The sequence below is a fragment of the Sorex araneus genome, chromosome 5 (assembly GCF_027595985.1).
Source record: "Sorex araneus isolate mSorAra2 chromosome 5, mSorAra2.pri, whole genome shotgun sequence".
NCBI lineage: Eukaryota > Metazoa > Chordata > Mammalia > Eulipotyphla > Soricidae > Sorex > Sorex araneus.
In genome coordinates this window covers 150,687,895-150,703,882 of record NC_073306.1, presented here as the reverse complement: position 1 = coordinate 150,703,882, position 15,988 = coordinate 150,687,895, and the positions used below count along the sequence as shown (strand labels likewise).

The 15,988-nt window shown below is 49.2% G+C and overlaps 1 protein-coding gene across 5 annotated transcripts in view; it reads right to left on the bottom strand.

Annotated features, from left to right (window-relative positions):
- Positions 1 to 14,374, bottom strand: part of CPEB2 (cytoplasmic polyadenylation element binding protein 2) — a 64,072-nt gene extending 49,698 nt beyond the window's left edge. Inside the window, exons 1-4 of one of the 5 annotated variants that reach the window (XM_004619120.3) lie at positions 12,644 to 14,372; positions 9,864 to 10,145; positions 9,024 to 9,113; positions 100 to 190 (exon numbers count right to left, since the gene is read on the bottom strand). In XM_004619120.3, coding sequence (XP_004619177.2) covers positions 100 to 190; positions 9,024 to 9,113; positions 9,864 to 10,145; positions 12,644 to 14,266 — 2,086 coding nt within the window. In that variant the 5' untranslated portion in view covers positions 14,267 to 14,372. Of the gene's footprint in view, positions 1 to 99; positions 191 to 9,023; positions 9,114 to 9,863; positions 10,146 to 12,205; positions 12,343 to 12,643 lie in introns of those variants that run through there. The other 4 variants (XM_004619119.3, XM_055138212.1, XM_004619124.3 and 1 more) reach the window with 4 other exon arrangements.
- Between the last annotated feature and the right edge of the window lie 1,614 nt (positions 14,375 to 15,988).

Here is a 15,988-nt window from a genome sequence, read left to right as displayed (position 1 = left end):
TGGCGGCACCAGCAACCGGCAGGACTCGCTTGCGCAGAGAGTTTCAAGGTAAACAAGTTATGCATGACACAAGAAAGTACATTTTAAAAAGTCACCTACCCTTAAGAGGATCATGTTCTGCTCTCATAATATCAATAAGGGAATTTTCCAAAGAGTGCATATTCAAACTGTCATACATTCTACTTCGATCCTAGAAGAGAAGGGGAAAAGACTCAATATAATCGATGCATTTTTTTTCAAAAAGCAATGAAAAGTACCTCAATAGTTTTACACAGAGCAGGGCACCTGATTAATATATACTAATCAGTTTGCATCCCAAAGGCAGTAATAAGAATCTCATGTCATACAATATCTCATATTGGAGGACAATATATTTAATAAATTTTTCTCCAAAATCACACATCAAAAGTAGTATTATTTCATTGGAATTATTAATATAATACAATAAAAATCATTTCTATTTTCATTCTCAATTGGAAGGATAATAGAAATAGCAGATACACAAAAAAACATTTTGTTATTTAACTTCTAAACTTTTCTCATGATCTAGAAGACAGATACTGAACCTTGAAGGTAAGTACTGAAGGTGGAGGATGGGAAGAACTTAATTCCAAAATAGCACCGTACTTTAAACATCTATCAAAGACTGTACCCTGACCTAGCAACTGGAATTTCATAATAGTAAATGCATAAAAGTTGTATGCAGTAAAAAGCACATAATACCAAGAAGAGAACTAAGACTGATACCTAGAAGACACTCAGATCTTGCTTGCTAATGTCCTGACACAAGGATCTCTGTTTCTAAACACTCTTTCCCTCCCATCCCCCCAGCAAGAAAGGACAGGCGGGGAAGGAAACAGGAAATATTCTCCTATCATAAGTTTCCTATCTCAGTATCACGAGAAATTTTTGTTTTCTGAAACTTAATCCCCTAAAAATGCTCATTAAAAGGAATTGAATTTTAACATTCATGACTTTATACTGAATGATGCTCAATATACACTCAAGAGTGCTTAAACACAGTACCCACAGCAAACTCTAGATACCCCACTCCTGACGAAATATCTAGGCGTTTTCTGTAGTGTAGGGGAATCAAACTAGGGCCACATACATGAGACAAGCGCTCAGCAACTGAGCTGCATCACAGACTTTTGAGTCTTTTTCCAAAATAGGTTAGGATTCATGAGAGCGAGAGAGAGTGAGAGAGCAAGAGAGAGAGAGAGCGAGAGAGAGAGAGAGAGAACACACATACAGACTCTAAAGGAAATGTATGCATATGTAAGAGATACAGGGCAAACAATTTTTAGTTGTTAAAAAGGAAAAGGAAGAATAAAAATAAGAACAGAGATCTCCACCAAATCAGAATGGTGATGCTTAAACTGGGTCCTGGTGCTTTAAGAAGGACTACACAATCTAAGATTAAATATAACATTTTATACCTGCAGATACATATATTTTTTTTAATTTTGTCTTTCATCGGTTATCTAAAGAGGTCGTCAAATCAGAGTCGAATTCAAAACCAGGTTTTCAGAAGGCTGAATAAACATACAATAAACTCTCCTGAGAGTATGGTGATTTATTTACTTTGATACTAAATTAGGGTTTCAGAGATTTAACGGAAGGGGCCGGAATCAGTACTGTAGACTAAACAAGTTTCTGTTAAGGAATTAAAATGTGTGAAAAGTTAATACTGGATGATGGAGCAGGGATGCTACCCAGTCAGCTACTTTGGGAGCTCTGCCTTATTTTCCTTCCAAGATTCCTGAGGTATTTCCCGCCAGTTAAAGGGGCCACAAGACCAGTGAGGCACGGAGAATTGACTGAGCTCTAGAATGGTGACAAATGTGAACGTGATTCGAAATCCTGTGGGAGGCTCATCCAAGCCAGCTCGAGGTGACCCACGCACAGATGGGGAGCGGCCCCTGAGGATGGCATCTAATGAGCCCCAGGAGAGGCTAAACCCACTGGCCCAGGGACCAGGCCCTGAGAAACAAGCTGCTTCCTTATCTCGAGAAATTCATGGCACTGGGTGCCACCAGACTCGACAATGCCTAAAATCAACTTAGAAGAAAACTAGGAGGCTGGGAGACAGTCCCGGGGGAAGGCGCTTGCCTTGCATGCAGCAGGCCCCGGTTCACGCCCGCTGGCACTATGCACACTGACCTAAGCACCCCCCAGGAGGGATTCTCAGGCACAGAGCCAGGAGCAGGCCCGGTGTCAAAAGGCAAAACGATCAAATAAGACTCAAAGAATATAATCAATGAAATTAAACTGGAAGAGAGGAACACGGTTCTTTGAGAACATCTGACAAAATTCTGGCAAAAAATTCTAACTCTTCCCAAATATTTCCATCTTCTGTGCTCCTACTAAACACTTTACCAATTCGCTGACTGTTCTGCCCATTCTGCCGACCTTGCAAGGTACTGAGGGGTAGGAATCGTCTAACTACAGACACTGCTAACTCTCAAATGTCTGTTGCATCACCACCACAAAACCTGTGCAAAAATGTCTAAGGTATGCTCTATTATACAGATCCTAAAATAGACTACATATTAAGTACTTGATATACTATCTACCAGTAAGCTCTTCCTTGTTGCTGTTGGGCGGGGGTGGGGGTGCCCACACCTGGCTGGGCTCAGGGCTTACTCTTAGCTCTGGGCTAGGATCACTTTTGCTGGGTCTCAGGGGACCCTCAGGTGATTGTGTGTGTGGTGCCAAGGACAGAAGTCAGACTGGCTGCATAGATGTGCCTTACCCGCTAAACAATTCCTCTGATTCCTACATTAAAATCTTGCAAAGAAAACATTTTCTGGTTCAGGGGCATCTTTGCTGGCTCTTAAAATGAAAGAAAAGAGAATCAGACTAATACTATCTTCAGTCGACCTATGAACTTAGTGGTGGCTTACCATGACCAACATGGTTAGTTTCCACAGATTTTTTTTTTTTCTGCTCCATTTTGGCTATCACTACCCACCCTTTTCAGGAGTGTACTTTACTTTGGGGCACAAGAAAATTAATAAAGTAATTCTATATTTGCTGTCAATGAGCTTTGGGCAATAGTTAAGGGATGAAGAGGAAGTAGATAAGCAAGCTCCTTAATAAGCATCAGTGAATGCTGCACACTCAACCCTGCAATTATTTTTTTAAGTTGCATGTATTAATAACATCAGCTGTAACCTCTGTCCAACTAAAATAGTGAGATGTTCACTTAATATGGTCCATTGTTTTCCTTTGATATCAAGTCTTTCATCATGAAGCAAACTCCTATTTTGGCAAAGAATGTAGCAAAGCTGCTTTTAAACTCTGAGCTTTGTTAAGACTTTGTTGAGCATCAGCTGTATCCCACATGACTTTTAAACCACCAAACACAAAATAGCCTAAAGCAGGCAGAGAGCTCATAGTATCTCCAAATCACTTTTTGGATTTAAGGAAACCTACTGGGGCTCATATGCAAGAAAAAAAAGAAAAAAAATAAGAAAGAAAGCACAAAACTTCATTCAGTATAAAGACTAAAGTAGGACTTGTAAAAAAGAAGTCATAACAAAATACTCCCAAATTCATTTGAAATAGAGGTATTTTAGAAAAATTTGTGCTCATGAAAAATTCCATGGGTTAAGAAGTCAAATTGGAAAAGCTGAAACAATGTTATAATAACCATAAGTACTTACTGTTTAGCATCAAAAGTATGGAAAACTAGCAGTTCATGACTACTTCCAAATAGGGTATTTGGAAGAATTTCACAAAAATAACTTATCAGGAAAAGTTCACTCTATCTACTTTAAATTAAAAACATGAAACAACTGGTGAACAATCAACTAAACTATCTTTCACAAACACAATGACCAAGTCCAACAACAATAAAGAGGAAAAGAACTGAACACATCAGTGGGAAAACTTATATTCTATTATTTTTATAATTTCCCTGAACTAGACATTTGCCACAGAGATGCATAAAAGTGACAACAAGTATTGGAAAGATTAAAATAGAATAAACAGTAATCTTAATCTTTAAGCCAGTGTCCAAGAAAAGATTGTAAATTCTGAAAAATAAGGAGTCACCAAAAATATAAAAACATGCAGCACAAAAGGAATTCAGACTTAAAAGGGAACTTTCTATGGAATGTTACATTTTTGCTTTGATATATTCAAAACCCTCTTCTATTTCAAAAGAAGTCAGAATAGAACCTTTTTTTCCTTGACAATGAAGTAGTCTCTTAAAAAAAAAAAAAGTTGGCACTTGAAAAACCTTATATCCTCATACTGAAAAAGAAACCAGATGCTTGAACATGATGTCTTTTGTGCTAAGCAGAAAGAGGAACTTTTGTTGTATGTTTGTGTTTAGTTCTTAAATTTTTACAAAAAAAAAAAAAAGCAAAGTTGCACTGATACTGTCCTCAATTTTAAAGTGAATCACCATCATTCCTCCTGCTGCTGTTAGACTGAACAAGCGACAGATGACCTGCTGCTCTCCAGATCCACACCGGGCCCCCCCCTCTCCTACTGCGTCTTCTGATGTCCACACACAGACACCTACTCAGTCACCGGGGCTCTCACCTGCTCAAAGGTCAAGTATCTTCCCTAAATGGCCCGATGATAACTAAACCACTACACTTCACATAAGAAGCATGCATTTCCTTTTATTATTCTGCTTATGCAAGGTGTTATGGCAGCAAGCAAGAAATTTCCTTTTCATTAAGTTTTAATTTAAAAGGTTCAAAATGGTCAAAGCTATTCAAGGACCCACATGGGTAAGAGCAAACAGAATGACAAATGGAAAATATTTTGCGTAAGACTATATGGGGTATAATTAAAGAGCTGAACACAGGATAAGGGAACATAAAAAGAAAGCAATGTTTGCCCAGCGTGGATAAGAATCTTGTCTCCCTTTGGAAACCAATATGGAAACTTCTCAGGAAACTAAAAACAATTTCACTTCTGGGCTATCTACCTCAGGGGTCCCCAAACTCAATTTAGAAAAAGACAGTGCATTTCTACGTTCATCTCAACGCTATGCGGAACAGCCAGAGCCTGGAAGCAACCCAAGCATCCACCATCAGATGACTGAATACACAATGAAACAGGACTCGGCTGTCAGATAAAACTGGAATCGTGAAATCTGCTACCATTTGGATGGAGCCGACGAATATCATGCTGATGAACTCAGAAGGTGAGGGACAGACACAGAGTACTCTCTCTTACATGCCGATACGAAGAGACAGAACAGGAAGATAACCAGGTGCCAAAGACAAGAGAAACGAAGCACTTGTCTTCAGTAGGAAGTTTTGGGAGGGCTGGGGGGAGGGGCCCTGGGGAATGGTGGAGAGAGGAGAACGCATGGTCGGAGGGTGTGGATTCTGGAATAGTCCATGTACAAAGCAGTGCATGTATGAACTTCCACTCACGCTTGTAAACCACAGTGTCCAAATTAAACACTGAAAATAATACATTCTCTTAATTTCAGTAGGTGTTAATGCTTTGATAACAAGAAAATATCCCTGAAGCTTATCAATCACAATTAAAAGACCGCTTTATTAAAATTTAAACAGTCTGCTACTGTATTTTTATGAGTATATTAAAGTCAAGATTACAAATACGATCTTTTCTTGAAAAAAAAAATCTCTATACTACCATTCACTACAAATAGCTTAGATAATAAGGATCAAAAAATATCTTTAGTTTGAGAAAGTTTATGTGAAATGCTGAAGAATAGCACATAGAACTTCACTAAGAATTAAAAAAATGAATGTATTACTTACTCTTCAGCTAGGAGACAGGCCAACATAACCCTATAGAATATTTACTCTATAATATAAAATATTCACAAAATAAATGGCTATGCCCTAGATTTAATATCTAACTAAAAAATCAAGGGCAATACAGAATTCAGACTTTTTTTTTAACATTTTATCTCAGATACTTAGGCCTCGAAGCTTTTTTGTTTCATTTTCTGTTTCCTACTGTCTGCTGGTCTAAATTTTATTTCTTTTGTATGGGGAGGGGGGGCAGTTTTTTGTGTCACACCTGGCGATGCTCAGGGCTTACTCCTGGCTGTGCACTCAGGAATCACTCATGGTAGTGACTGGGGGACCATCTGGGATGCCAGGGATCAAACCCAGGTCGGCGGCATGCAAGGCAAACACCCTACCCGCTGTACTATGGCTCGGGCCTCAAGCACTCAGACTTTTATAGAGGCTCACACCAGGCTCCGCTGAGGCAGGGGGACAGGTGGGAAGGAGAGGCTAGCCTTCCGCAGGCCCTGCCAGCCAGAGATGAAGGTGTGCTGACACAATGCCTCTCGAGTTCCCTTGGGGCGAGGGAAATGCCTTAGTCACACTCGGAAGTGCTAGAGGCCCGGGGCGGCTGGGTCAGCACACGAGTGTGGGGTCTAACTTAAGTCAGACCTTCGAGGCCCAGCACTCCCACCAGGGCACTCTGCCTCGACCCAGAACTCACACTTTTGAGCATGACACCAAGCCAAGGTAACCAGCAGGTGATGTTTCAAAGGAAAGGAATTCTGAGCTTCCACTGAATAAGTTTTAGAGCATATTTAATAGTATTCATTTTAAAATCCAAACTCCCTGTAAAGTTTTAAATTTGAAGCCTGTTCATGAAAATGCCAACATTCAATTAAAAGAAAATCAATGCATAAAACTGTTTCCCAGTTGAGTTACCAAGTTACATGTTCAGTTTTTGATTTCAGGTACAAAAATTAATAGTCCTCGTATCGTGGGGGTGGGGTCTAAGGAACTTAAAACTGAAGAAAATAAAAAGTGCTTTAAAATAACGTAGGTTACCTAATATTAGTATTCAAATGCTGTAAGAACAATGAATCTAGAGCATTATCCATAATTTCAGTTCTGCCAAAGGACTATCCACCCGGTGACTTCAGAGGCCAATTGTAGTCTGAAGCTGCTGCTGTAATTTTAAGAACCTTAACTTCAAATACCTCAACCTTTTATGGGAAGACAGAAACACATCACTAGCATGTGTTTAAGAAACACCCTTAGGGTACTCAAAGGAGACATCAACATAGCTTTTAAGATCAGCTGGTCTACACTGCACCACCAATTCCGTGTTCCAACACTCATCACTAGCCCCACTACACCAAGATCCTCTCCGGTTACCTAAAAACACAGGGGCCGAGAGGAGGGAGAAAATGAAATGAGCAAAACAGGTCAGAGAGATCGTAAGAGCAGGTTACAAAGGCCCCCCGAGCCCCACTGCAGGGTCCCCGTGTAGAGATGCCTCTGTGGCCCACAGAGATAAAGGCTCATGACCTCTGGCTCACTGACGGCACAGACCCTGAGGGGAAGAGGAGCGTCAGGCTCCAGACCTCCCTTCCTTTCATTCAGTCTATTTTTCAATTCCTTTTTCACCCCTCTCCTAAACTTCATCACATCACACTTCTGCTTATGGGATCCCAGTATCTCAGCAGTTTGAAAAATTGGTGACTGCTAAGCACAAAGATTCCATCTTCCAAAAATGAATTTCCCCAAAACTCCAAATTACACAAAAGGCTTCAATTAACAGGGACGTGGCAGGGCTGGGACTCTTCACGCCATGCTCCCTGGCAGTCCCACGGTGTCTCTGCTGGGCCCAGTTCGAAAACTTTCCCTTTCATCCCTTTGGCCCATTCCAACATCCTTCCAACTAATTTCTTAAATGTGTTGCCCACCATGGAATCTCTCTCATCTGCTGCTTTTCCACAGAGGTACATCACTCTCATCTAGGCACACCTTACTGCCTCTTCCCAACGAGCTCAAGGTCTTTCCCTTCCACTCTAAAAGCAAGTCCCATTCCCATGTTCACAATCTAATTTTCCTTCTCTCTGAGAAGGCAAAGCATTTATGTATTCTCCTTAGGCATTTATGTACTCAATTTGAACAACATAGAAACATCCCGAAAATGGCCTAAGTGGAAAAGAGGAGTGATAGCTGGATAGCTAATTTACACTAACAAGACAATAAATGACAAACTACATGTGAACTCCTTATTTCTGAGTGGAGATCCCGGTGGGGATACTCTGGGAAATAGGTAGGACTTGTCTAAAACAATGGCTAATGGTTAATTATTGATGTTACCATAACCATCTGGATTAGGATGCTATTTACACATACATTATTCATATGTTTATAAAGTCCATACTTGTAAAATCATGTTGATAAATTAAGGAAGATCCTTAGTGTGAAGGATAACAGAGCTCCATTTACAGGACTCCGAACAATGTCAAATCTATCCATATTCAAACTTGGGTTCTGAACTAGGAGTTCTCACTCATACACAAAGAACAGAGTTTTCCATTTGTCCTCTAGAAATTCTCATCACCTGGCACCAAGTAGGCATTCAAGTTCAGTTTGGGAGGAAGAAAGTATTTTCTAACCCAAAGGATTTAAAAATGATTTGATTAAGACAGACGCCCAGCTATATTTGACTGAAGTTTTTTTTCCCCACAGGAAATGATTATCTGGAAGAAGACAGTAAGCAATAAGAATAACAAAATTTAGGAAAACAAATCCTGTACAGTTTTTTTATAAAGGTGGAAAGGCCAAACTAAGGTACAGTAGTTTTACTTCTGCTTCTTCACTTCAGCAATCTGTATCTCAAGGAGGTGAACGTAGTGGGTTTCATGCAAAAAAAATTACTTCAAATTTCTGCAAAACTAAGATGAAATGTGAGGCTGGGTGTTAAAGAAACATTAACTTTGTTTCCTAATTACAAATAATTCTACAAGGAGAGAAAATCTGTTAAGTTTGACTAATGTTTAAAGTCAGGTGCTTTGGGGCATCTAATTTCTTTTGTCACAATAATGCTATGCAAGTATTAAATGAGAATAAATCACTTCAGAATTGGAATGAGACATTTTTTAGTCATACTTGCAGTGACCACTTAGAAACATACTGCTTTAATGCTCTGTGCCATATACTTGCATAGGTGTCACCGGAAAATCAATCATCAGTCCCACTCATTAATACTCATACTCAACTCCTAGTCAAATCCTGAAAAACATGCTCTGTGCAGCCTACCTGGTCTATTCTGGATGTTCCGGCTGCAGTGCACCAACTATCTTGGAGTGAATCTGAGCCCCAAGCTGGCAACTGCAAACTAGATCTCACCTTCAATAGCATAGAAGTTTTCATCAGAAATGAGCAGTTCTCCGTCCCAAACCCACCCACCCACACACACCCACCACACACACACACAGAGGAAGCAAATAGAAACAATCAAAGTTCTATCTTGGATCTTTGTTCTGTCCTCCCAAGACAGTAGCAAAAACCAAAAAACTATTTTTATTGTCACAAGGGGACTTCATTAATCTGTAAAACCATCAAATTATTCAAAGGCCCGGGGAAAAAAAAATGTTTAGTCATAACTACCAGGCCGCATTTAGAAAGTCACTGAAGCAATGAAGAAAAATTGTTATTTAAAGTAAAAATGCTTAATACCATTTTGCTATAATCACAGCTGTGCTATTTCTAACAGGCATACAGCGGATCATAGTCAAATTTATGTACAATTACAGTACATTTTAGCTTTGTCGTACTTGGAGGAAAAAGCCATTTGGGTGGCCAATTAAGACAAATTAAAGCAATCTTCAAAAAATGAGTTAAAAGCATCAAGATGTATCTAAGAAGATATTGCAGGTTTTCCCATGTTTGACAAAGACTTATTTTTAATTTAGAAAAGGTCTTGTAGTTTCTATTTCCCCACTGCTACTTTATTCATTGGTAAATTAAATGCTTTAGAATTTCTTTTCATCCATTTTACCATACTGCTACCACCACCGCCCCTGGCTCCCCATCCCACCCCAGTTTCCTAGTTTAAGATTCACCTTAGAAACAAGACCACTTACATACCATTCTTACCTGTAAGGGTAAGAGTGTATTACTATTGTTGTCTGTTCTGAACACATTATCTTCAATCCAAGATTTTGGAGTCAGTGACGGAGTAGAGCGAGTAAATTTCGGTGGTGCTATGACATTACCGGAAAACGGTTTCTTCAAGGGAGAGATCTGATTCATAGTTCCTGGAATGCCCATGTTTCCAGTTCTGCGATGGTCTCTGCCATGCATGGCTCCCCACGACATGCTGCCAGTGCCCCAGCCGCTGCTCTGATGGTTGCTCCAGGGAGACTGCTTCAGAAGAGGCTGCGGAGAACACGGCTGCTTCAATGACACGCACCCGAGCTGCTTAGACCTCCCGCTCAAAATCTACACCTACATTAAGAACTTAAATCAGCTTCAAGAACGAATGAGATAAGGGCAATAGAATATGTCCCAGAACATTTACAACACAGCTGGACGTCTTGTTACATGAAAACATTCACCTCGTACAAGGTGAATTTTCATTATTTTCATTCTCGAATCTACTACAGGTAAGTGTTAAAGCAAGTGTCCTTTCAGGACACTTTACTGAAACAGAACCATTTGTTTTGTTCTTCAGAGATAACCACATAAAGAAAAATACTTTTAAATCAGAATTAACTGTTCACATCCTTAGAGATAAAACCCACACTGTCAACTTAGAGCAACCGCATTCTGGCAGGTAACAACCGAAAATACAGCTCTTATCAAAGTGCCCAACCATATGGGTGAAATATTTAGACAATTAGCACCATTACAAGAGTTATCATCAAGATCAAATTTGGTGCTATTCTGTTGAATGAATTTAAAATGTCTACCAGCATTGGGAGAGTATATACATTTTTTTTTTTTTTTGCTAACTCAACATTTAAAACGTTCAACTTTTTAAATTTTTGATTACTACTTCAATATTTATCCATCCTAATTTCAAGAGCAGCGTCTATCAAGGTGTTTTGGTTTTTCTTTTACTCACATATCCATTAACTAGTAAGCTGTTATCTGATATTACCCATAGGTGGATCCACTGAGATATACTCAACTACATGCTTTAATTGATCGGAGATATCTTTATATTACAAGTCTCTTTTTAGTTCACTCATCCTCAAAGCTAAATTATCTTCCAAACTAAACCATGATGAGAAGGTATCAAAAATGAAAAATCCATCCAGAGGTTAGAATTATACATTTTTAAAGAACTCATTGCTAGCAGTTATCTGTCAATAGGCTGAAACTTGAGCAATATTTGCTAACATTTTGCCAAACAGAGTACAAGCCATACCATTGCTCTAGGTTAATAAAATTCTAAAAATCAAAATGCTGGCTTTCCAAAGAAAATGACGCGTTTACAACAAAACCTGCTCCATACGAGGAGGCCATTTTTGAAGGACTAATCTCTAGTCTGTTTCATAAATATTTCAGTGCTAATATAACCACGAAGAGTGCCTTCCCCTCCACACCAAAGCTTCGCTAGGGGACCGCGGGCGAATCATTCCATTCCCGAGGGCCTGACTCGCCTGCCCGCTCCAGTGCTCCGAGTTCTCTCCCGGGGATGTAAAATTCCACATGACAGCTGGGTGACCTCTCCCACTGCACGGGAGACCCACATCAGGGCACAGAAAGCAGACTCAGTTCAAAAGGGATCTCAGCGTACAGTGCTCTGAGGCTCCACCCCGGCTGGGAGAATGCAAGCCCTCTCGTTTTCGGGCCAGTTTCCTTTAAAAATCAAAAATCGAAGGCTCCGAGTCACAAGCGGCGGTTGCTCCCTAGCAGGTGAGACCGAGCCAAAGCCAAAGGACCTCAAAAGTCCCTTCGGTTCCATCCCCGGGGGTCACAACCCCCCCCCCTCGCGGGGGCAGCCAGGGGTTCCGGGAAAACTGTTACTCGGGCTGGCTTCCACAAACTGTGCAACTGTAACTCGGGTGCATCTGGCTGGCGGTCACCTTCTCCGGCCCGGGAAAAACTTGAACTGGCCAAGGGGGAAAGTTCCGGGCGGCGGCCGGCCCCGGGGGCAGCTTCAACCCGGTGCCCCCCGCCGTCCTCGCGCGGGAGCCTGGCCCGCCCGAGCCGGCTCCCCAGAATGAAACGCGGACTCGGGGCGCGCGACCCCGGGACTCCGCCTTTGTCAGCGCACCGGCCCGGCAGCCGCGCCGCGCCCGCCGCAACGCCGGGGTGCTCAGCGCCGGGTGGACAGCCCAGGCTGCCCGGCGTGTTATTTCATAATGCCACCTCCCTCCTTTTCGGGGGCACCAGCGCCCCGAGCCTGGGCAGCCCCCGACACGGACAGATCCGATCGCGCTGCGCCCCCACCCCCTAAGAAATAATACCAGTAATAAAAGCCCAATCACCCCAAGCTCCCGGAAGTCACACCCCGACGCCGGCCTCCAGTGCAGTCCTCATTCCGCCCCGTCAATCCTCAATAACACCCAAAGCTCCGGGAGGTCACACCCCGGTGCCAGGTTCAAGTTCAGCTCGCTCCGAGCCCCGCGGGGCGCCGGCTCCGGGACCGTCCGCGCCGCCCCGGGGCGCCCCCAAGCCCTCCCCCGGCTCCGAGCGCCCCCGGCCCGGGCGGAGTTCCCCGCAGGGGGGTGTGCTTGTGCAGCCGGGGAAGGGGGTCGCGCCCCGACCCCCGCCTCCCGAGACCCCTCACTCGCCCCCCCTCCCCGCCAATCCCCAACGGAAACTAACCGGAGCGCCCCGGCGGCCCCGTCGCCCGGGCGGTCGCACCCCGCCCGCCGGCCCCGGGGGGCTCGGCCCGAGGGGGCGTCCCGGGGCCCCGCGCCTACCTGGTGGTGGTTGTACGAGTTGCGCTGCTGCAGGAAGGCGGCGGCGGCCGCCTGGTGCTGCTGCTGGAGCTGCGGGCTGACGGGCGAGCGGCGGCTGGGCGGCTGCGGGGGCGCGGCGGGCGGCGGCGGCGGCGGCGGCGGCAAACTCATGGCGGGCGGCGGGGGCACCGCGGCCGCCGAGAAGGGGCCGCCGAAGCCGCCGCCGCCGCCCCCCGCGCCGCCGCCGCCGCCGCCGCCCGCGCCGCCCGCGCCGCCCGCGCCGCCGCCGAGCCCCGCGCAGCCGTGCGGGCCGACGGGCGAGAAGCCGGGGAAGAAGGCGGGGTTCATGGACGACGGCAGCCCGGGGTAGAAGCCGTTCTCCGGGTCGGGGCTGGGCGGCGGCATGGCGCTGAGCGAGCCGCCGCCGCCGCCGCCGCCGCCGCTGCCCGCGCTGGCGGCCGACGAGCCCGGCGGCTGCGGCTGCGGCGGCGGCTGCTGCTGGGGCGGCGGCGGCGGCGGCGGCGGCTGCGGCGGCTGCTGCTGCTGCGGCGGCGGCGGCGGCGGCTGCTGGGACGCGGGCGGCGGCGGCGGCGGCGACGCCGTCTGCACCGACCAGGGGGTGCCGAAGCCGGGCAGCGGCGGCGGCGGCGACGCGGGGCCGCCTCCCCCTCCGCCGCCGGGGGGCCCCCCGCCCCCGCCGCCGCCGCCGCCGCCGCCGCCGCCGGGGTGCGGAAGGTCCGGGCTCTGCAGGCTGCCGAAGGCGCCCGCGCCCAGCGCCGCGCCGGGCAGGAGGGCGCCGGGGCTGCCGAGCAGAGGGTGGTTGGGGGACTCCATGGAGCCCGGCGGCGCGGGGTTCACGGGCGGCGTCGGGGCGGCCAAGCCCGCATCGGGGGGCTCGGCGGCGCTGCCCTCGCCCGCGGCCGGGGTCCGGCGAGGGCTGCCCGCGCCTCCGTGGCGGCGCCGCGGGGCTGCGGGCGACGGCGGCAGCTGCGGGAGCGGGGGCAGGTCGGCCGGGCGCGGCCGCGGGGCCGGGTCCGGCGGCGGCGGCGGCGGCGGCGGCGGGTGCGGGCGGCTGAACGGCGGCGGCGGGGGCTGCGGGCGCGGGGCGAGCGGCGGCGGCGAGTCCGGAGGGTGGGGACGGCGGGGAGGGCTCGACTCTTTCCTCTTCTGGCTGCTCCGCTGCTGCTGCTGCCGCTTACTGAAGTCCTGCGGGGAGGAGGTGCGGCAGCAGCAGCAGGAGGAGGCGGAGGAGGAGGAGGGGTGGTGCAGACTCGGTTTGAAGTCCTGGGAGGGGAGGAGGTGGGTCACACCCGCGTTCGTGCCGCCGCCGCCGCCGCCGCCGCCGCCGGGGTGGTGGTTGGGGAGTTGGTGCTCGGCGGCCGCCGCCCCCGAGCGCGGCCGGCCCGGCGGCGGCAGCAGCAGGCGCAGCTCGTCGCGCAGGGCCGGCCGGAACGGAGGCGCCGAGGAAGCGGCGGCCGGGCGGCCCGCGCCCCCGCCCAGGGCCAGCGGCGAGGGGGACGCGGCCTCCGGGCAGCCGCCGGTGACGGGCCAGGGCGGCGGCGAGCGCGGGCCGCAGGGCGTGGTGGCGCAGGGCCGGGCCCCGAGCGGCCCGGGGGGCAGCACCCCGAACCCCAAGTCCCGCATGGATCAGAGAGGCGGGCGCGGCGTCCCGTGCGCCGCGCAGCCCGGGAAGCCGCGGCAGGGGCGCGGCGCGGCCGCGGTGGAGGTGGTGGTGGAGGTGGAGGTGGTGGTGGTGGAGGTGGAGGTGGAGGTGGTGGCAAGACGGGGAGTCAGTGCGACAGGGACACCATGACTGAGCCGGGGGCACCCACTTAGGCCCCGCCGCCTCCCCAGGACGAGCCGCTCGGCTGCTGCTGCCGCCGCCGTCGCCGCCGCCGCCCAGGCCGCTTAAGAAGCCCGGAACGTGCGTCAGCGCCACCTCACAATCGCGCCGCCCCCCGCGGGGCGTCCCGGCACGCGCGGCCGCCGCGCCCCCCGGCCCGGCCCGGCCCGCCCCTCATTAGCCCTGCGGGCGAGCGCGGGAGCGCGCGCGGCCCAGGCGGCACGGAGGTGCTCGGGAGCGCGCGGCGCGTGCCCTGCGGCGCATTCCGGCCGGTTGAGAGGGTGCGCGCGCGCGGGCAGCGCCGACGGTTCCTGGGCAACGGCCCCTCCCGGCGCGGGCTCGGCACTCCCCCCTCCCCACCACCAGCCCAGCTGGGCCCGGACCGAGGGGCGCGCGCGAGCCGCTGCCCGCCCCGCTCTCCGTACTGTCCCCTTGGCGGCCCGCCTGCAGCCGGTCACCTCCGCCCCGCCCTCGGTCACGTGAAACCTGGGGCGCGGGGGACGAAAGCTGGTGGAAGCCGGTGGGGGAAACTGAGGCGCGGGCTCTTGCTGGCGTAAGCGGCGCCTGTGGAGTTCCGATGCTGGGGTCCTCCGCCTGTTGGGTGCAGCCCCCAGGGAGGGCGTCTAGCTAGCTCACGGGTGCGGGGGGGGGGGGGGCTCATATGCAACCCGCACCCCTCGATCCCACCCCACTCCACCCTGAGTCCCGCACCCACTTTGCCCGGAAAAGCATCTTTTCCCGGACCCGGTTCTGGGCTCAGCTGCCCCGCGGCCGCCCGAGCGGATTTTTCGATTTTTCTTTCTGGTGAAAGCCAAGCCCCAGCCCAGACCGATTGCGATGATCGCTTGTGGGAGGCGGGCGCGAGTCCCCGCACCCTAGGCAGCTCCGCACCCTCGGCAGGGTGCGCGCAGAGGCGATGGCGAGGGACTTCAGGAAGCTCCCCTGGGTGCCCGCCCGGGTCTGGCTCCCAGCCCCGGGTCTCGGGGTGTGCGCTTCCCAGGATCTCTGTGCATGTGGGCGTGGGGTCCTCCCTAGCGCCTGCATCCCAGCATCCCCGCCCCTTCCCCCCTGGGGAGATGCTAAACATTTCCGATGCTTTATGAATTTTTCAAGGGAGAAAGATTTCTCACATCGGAGAGGGAAAAAAAGGAGGTTCTGACTCAGCAACAGACTTGTTGAGGCTTGCAAAATGGAAGGGGAGAGCGCTTTCCATGGTAGAGCTCGTGCTAGAAGTGATAGGCGTGAGTCCGTGTATTTCCTTGCCCAAAGAAATGCTTTATAGTTGGGAAGAAACAAGAAAGTGCCGGTCTAGGTAAAGAATAATCGATTTATTCTGTATAATAAGATGGAGTTCAGTTCCTCTTTTGCATTTTTCCCCCTCCTTGGCTCTTTGAGAAGTGAAACCACTGGAAGCCTTGAGGATGACCGAGCCTCAAAGCCTTAAAAGGTGGTTCCAGACTCGATTTTGATTTACAGCTAAGTGATGTAAGTAGAGTTAGGGCACTTGTAGGGATGTAGGTAAA